At 38.4% G+C, this 6141-nt stretch overlaps 1 protein-coding gene across 1 annotated transcript in view; it reads left to right on the forward strand.

Annotated features, from left to right (window-relative positions):
* Nucleotides 1-1033: 1033 nt before the first annotated feature.
* The window catches only part of ralgapa2 (Ral GTPase activating protein catalytic subunit alpha 2), a 190668-nt gene continuing 185560 nt past the window's right edge, over nucleotides 1034-6141 (forward strand). The window contains 2 exon segments of the mRNA XM_016511733.1: nucleotides 1034-1121; nucleotides 1384-1522. Coding sequence (XP_016367219.1) covers nucleotides 1417-1522 — 106 coding nt within the window. The 5' untranslated portion in view covers nucleotides 1034-1121; nucleotides 1384-1416.

Genomic DNA, 6141 nt, shown 5'->3' on the forward strand with positions numbered 1-6141 from the left:
ACTAAAAAAAAAAAAAAACTTAAAAGAATAACCTCTTGCTATAGAATAACTAAAAACGAGCTGAACTAATACATCCATACATACAGTCTGTTAATCAACCTATAAATGATTTGTTTGTCTTGTACAAACTTCTATTTTGGTCTTTTTATAGGACGCCGAAAGCGTCATGAGTAAATCATGAGTAAAGCAACTCAGAAGTGTTACTGTGCGTATGCGCAGTAATAGCAGCAGGCAATGTTAAAATCAAACACCAGGTGGCGTGCCAGAATAATCTATCACTACAGGTACACCTGATACGTCTGAAGCCCTGGGTTACGTCATGACGTACGGCGGGATGTAGTCATAGCTAGCTTGTATCATGAAAGAAATTGAAATGTACAAAAAACAATGGCATAGCACATAATATTAGGTAATATTAATACCTATAGTTACATTTTCTGAAACTAGGCAAATATAGCAAATGTTTAAATGGTTGATTTTTTTTATTCAAAGTGTAAAATGACAATTTTTTAAAAATAATAATGCTAATGCTAATACTACTACTACTACTACTACTAATAATAATTGGTGTATATGTCGGTGTGCTTCCGTATTTACACACCCATATCGGCGTACATGTTGCCATATTTCCAAACACCCTATATGTGTTTGTGTACCTATAAAATATATTGCCAATGCATCTCAGTGTACTCTTTATCCTAAGGATGCATTCTAATGCATTACTGTACATCATGACCTACTGAATGCATATAAGATGTGTTCATTTTTTCGTCTATTTTATTGTTATTATTTTTTTTTTGTCAAGGCATGGCCATCTGATTGCACGAAGCCTGAAAATAATTTAATAATTAAATGTGTTTACTTACGTTTTTTCTCGTAATTGTTCCTTTTGTCTTTTGTGTGTGAGCTTTTAGGTTAGTCAATATCATCAGCTTAATTAGGCGAGAGCAAAATATGACAGCAGTCATGTGTGAAACGGTCTAAATCTGGCACGTTGTCCTCACGGGGAGATTTTTTTCCGAGGATCTGGCGCCCTGCGGTCCGTCGGTCAGTCAGTCAGGCAGCTGCTGTTCTTCACAAATACACACAAGAGACACACAGGTCTGAATGGTGAAAGGAAGGTAAAAGCGGCTACAGAATCGCCTTTTACTTGTCTTTTGTGTGTGAGCTTTTAGGTTAGTCAATATCATCAGTTTAATTAGGCGTGAGCAAAATATGACAGCAGTCATGTGTGAAACGGTCTAAATCTGGCACGTTGTCCTCACGGGGGGATTTTTTTTCCGAGGATCTGGCGCCCTGCGGTCCGTCGGTCAGTCAGTCAGGCAGCTGCTGTTCTTCACAAATACACACAAGAGACACACAGGTCTGAATGGTGAAAGGAAGACAAGCGGCTACAGAATCGCCTTTTACAGCGGAATGTTCACTCGAAGGGGTTATGGAGACGTCAAGAAATCTACACAGAAAGTTCTGGACCCAAAGAAGGATGTTTTCACGCGTCTGAAGCATCTGCGCGCGCTGTTAGGTGAGTGGGACTCTGACAGGACTGAAACATTCACAGACATATTCCCTACAGCGCGAGTTTATGCTTATAAAATCAGTTGTTTCGGGGGTTTAAATGCCACGGAGATGTTCAAATGGCCGTTCGAATGTGAAACAGGGCTGTAATGTGCGTTTTGCTCCATTTGTGATCGATAATGTATGGATTGAATGATTAGCGTTAGCTAGCTTATCGTGCTACATCAACAACAGACCTGACAGCCTGTTATGTGTCAATATATGTACAAAATATATAAACAGCAGACATGACACACTGATATGTGTGATTAAATATACCAAATATATACATAAGACATGATACACCTATATGTCTGTGAATATATACAGAATATATAAGCAGCAGACCTGACAGCTTGTTATGTGTAAATATATTTATATATACCATTAACAAATTACATGTCTGTTGTTTATTTTTTCGGTGTTAGCTCTCACACATCAGACATAGCACCCATATATATAATAATAAACTACAGACGTGACACATAAACAATAGGAATTATACACTGTTATGTCTGTGAATATAAATGCAGAATTCATAAACAACAGACGTGACACACTGACTGTGAATATATACCAAATATATAAACCATGGACATAACACCTTTATATGGTTGTGAATATACAGAAATTATACACAACAACCCTGATTTGTGAATGTATACAAGATACCCAAACATTAGACCTGACACACCAATATATGTGTGTCTATACAACAATAATCACTGATATGTGTGGTTTGTTTTACGTTATATTGACTTGTACACATTTTCCTGTAATGATGAGCTGGTTTTCTCTCAGTGCATGTGAGGTGTGTTTAAAACCCACAAATATTTTGTTTTTCAAATAAGAGAAGTAATCTGTGCTCAGTCGTGCCATTTATGTGATGTGTGTTAATTTGATGTGTGTCAGTTTCTATGATCAAATGTACTGAGCTCATCCGATCATAAGAGAAACAGGTGTAACAACGTCACACTTACTCTGTTGAGCTGAATGTTTGAAAATCATCAGTATTTTTGGGCACCATCTCTGTTCGCTCACCTGTGATGACTGACTCAAACCTGCCTGTGATGTCCAAAAATGCTAGTCTGCTTGGCAGCTCACTGGGATTTCAGCTGCATGTGAAATCTCTGTACTTGTGCTTTGTTTCACCTTTTAAACTTAACTGAGCATCTGAATTGTTTTTGTTTTTTTAAATTAATTAATTAATTTTTGACTGCAGGCTGTTTCAGTTTTTCACTTTGAAATATAGGCCTATTGAAGTAAATTGTAAAGCAGTCTCACAGAGTTCAGTCTTTATAAGAACAGTTTGTCAGTGCTTTTCCTGCTGACTCATTTCTGGTCGAGTGTCAGGACAGGTGAGCAGAGGTCACAGGCCAGAGGAACTTCCCGTGTGTTTTTGTAGTCATGTATTAGGAGCAGTGTTGAGCAAGTTACTCTGAAAATGTAATCAAATTACTGATTACTCCTTTTAAAAGTAATCACGTTACTGTTCTGATTACTTTATTTCGAAAGTAATTAGTAATTAGTTGCATTACTAGTTACGTTACTTTTTTCTCCATTAAATTTATGAAATCCCAGCATACACGCTCCCGATAAATATTTGTTATTAAAGCATCAACATTCACAGAACACTGTTATTTTTAACGAAAGCAAGCGGCTGCTGCGTGCATGGCTTGGCAGAATGCCAGCAAAGAGCACTGCATTCATAATCTCTAAAAGACATCTCAGTTCATACAAATGCAGACATGGTTTTATGTTTATGCTGCGCGATGCAACGCAGCGCGTAAAAAGGCAGTACAATTCATTATAATCAGTAATTATGTTCCCACTGGATGCAACAAATGCCTCGTTTATAATGGGTTTTAATGTTTTTGTCTCGTCGCTCCGGCCGGGACACGGCATCACAGTATGGTAGGGGTGTAACATTTCTGTCACACGCTTGAGGTATTCGGCCAATCACAACGCACTGGATAGCTGGCCAATCAGAGCACATCTCGCTTTTCAGACCGATGAGCTTTGTAAAAATCGATGCGTTTCAGAAAGGCGGGGCATAGAGGAGAAACAATAATGTACAGTATGTGTAAAATAATGTGTTTTTTAACCTTAAACCGCATAAACACATTTCATTACACCAAATACACAAAATAATGTTATTTTTAGCAACATCATATGACCCCTTTAAGTAGGGCTGTGTATTGGCAAGAATCTGGCGATACAATACACGTTGTGATACGATATGTTGCGATACATTGTGATACTGTAAGCAAGGCGATATATTGGGATATTTCTTATTTTAGGAATAGGATATATATTAAAGTGCTTGCAGGATTCTTTAGTTAAATGTATAATATGTATAAAATGTATTTAATAAAAAAAAAGACCATATATATTTTTAGACCCTGCTTTAAAGGTTCACAGTTGGTAAGTTTACAATTGTAACATACAATGTCATAACATTTTGATCTGAACAAAAAATTACATCTGCTTAATATCAATGTAAAATAACGTGGTTGCAGGATTCCTAAAGAAAACAAAACAATTGTAAAACAATAAAATAAATATAGATGTTAAACATTCTCAGAACCTTTCGACTTGGATTTCACAGGTTTTTCAGTTTGTATTTATAAATACATGAAATACGTGGAATCGCCGAGACCACGATGCGAGCACCGTCCCAACTGCACAAAACGCCCCCAACATGAGAGAAAGCTGCAGCCGACCCTACCGCCCGCCGCGCCCCGTGCGAAGGCTTTTTACACAGGACGCGGCAAGCGGCGGAACCGAGGTCCGAGGACGTTACCACAAAGGCCCAAATGACGCCACACTTCAGCTTTGTACACCGACAGCAAACTATATTAACGCTAACATTAGTGGCCTGCCCTAATGCTAGTATTTCCTGTCACTGTTTAAGTTCAGAGATGAAGACTGCTATCTAGCGGTCGGGATATGAACTCAAATGAAACAACTGCCATGAATCTTGTATGTTTCTTTTTTTTAAGTATCGATATTCCATTTTTGAGAATCGATACAGCATCGCATATTTTCTTACACCCCTATTATTAAGATCTCCATATACTCTTGCCCAGCTGCAGTGTGACATTGTCCAGTGTAAAAGGAAGAATTTCCTCTCACTGGCTGCTTCCTGTGTGGACAGGAAATGAGTATGAGTGATGGAGCTACAGAGAAGCACCATTAGGGGCCTGACGATATTTCATTTTTTCTTACTTTTCTGTTTTATCATCTGTGCTTTTTTGTTTGTTTAATTGCTTGTAATGTTTAATATGACTTGACATCAGTGTGTGTTGAATAATGGTTAATAAAACGCATACAGGCAGATCTGCCTAGACAGAACCTTCACCAGGTCCTTTTGCCCATTAATGGAGCTGTTGTTTTAATGCCATTGGCCAAATTGCTGGTTCCAATAAAAACAATGTTTGCATTGCAGTAATGTAGTTTTATGCATCATAAACCTGTTTAAATATTAGCTCAAGGTAAACGTCAAATTTGTCATTTCTGCACCCATAGTTAAAAATAATGATCAAAAGTGTCAAAATTGGTAATCAAAAAAACAAGTAAGTGCATGGACTCTGTGGACTACCATATGTGTGGTAATGGTGAATATCAAAACTGCCTGACAACTACATTTTTATTTTTAAAATATTAAAGGGGTCATATGATGAGATTTCAATTTTTCCTTTCTCTTTGAAGTGTTACAAGCTCTTGGTGCATAAAGAAGATCTGTAAAGTTGAAAAGACTAAAGTCTCAAATCCAAAGAGATATTCTTTATAAAAGTTAAGAGTCAACCACGCCCTCCTAAAACGGCTCGTTCTAACACGCCCCCAACATGTCTACGTCACGATGTGGGAAGATTTGCATAACGCCACCCAAATGTGAAAAACATTAACTTTGCGCTGTGGATCGCTGGATTGGCTTTCACCGTGGACGAAGCGGAGTCCAGTCCGGGGTCGTCACATGTGGTTGCCGCAAGCCCGCCGGCCGCGCCGTTCTCAATCGCACCGGCCGCCGCTCACTCTAGCCCGCCGTGTGTGACGCTGTGTGTTTCGTTGTGAAAGCGAAACTACTTTGTTTGGCCTTCCAAAAGAGGACATGACTAGAAATCAGTGGTTAAGTTGTGTTTACAACACTGTTCCAGAACAGTTCAACCCAAATATTCAGATGTGTGCAGCACATTTTATGGAGGACTGTTTCCTGATCCATGCCTTCAAGTTAAACCAAACTTTTATTTTGACTGGTTGCCGTGAATACCTTTACATTTCTGTGTGTATATGATATGAGGATAGTTTTACTCAAATGAAACGGTCAAATGCTCATGAAGTGACTCTCAAAGAAGTTCTGGAGATATTGTTCATGTATTTATGTCCTCATTTAGTGAAACGGCAGACGCTAAAATCACCGCAATTGTCACGCGCGCTTCAATTCAGTACGAGTGGTAAAAAAAAACGCACGTCTGCGCCATTCATTGACACAGAGACACGCAGAATTCATTTAAATATGAATCGTTTTGTGGCTTAATATTTACAAATACTAGTGGGAGTGTGCTCACTTGTGTGTGTGTGTGTGTG

The sequence above is a fragment of the Sinocyclocheilus rhinocerous genome, unplaced genomic scaffold (assembly GCF_001515625.1).
Source record: "Sinocyclocheilus rhinocerous isolate Xijiao unplaced genomic scaffold, SAMN03320098_v1.1 scaffold955, whole genome shotgun sequence".
NCBI classification, from domain to species: Eukaryota; Metazoa; Chordata; class Actinopteri; order Cypriniformes; family Cyprinidae; genus Sinocyclocheilus; species Sinocyclocheilus rhinocerous.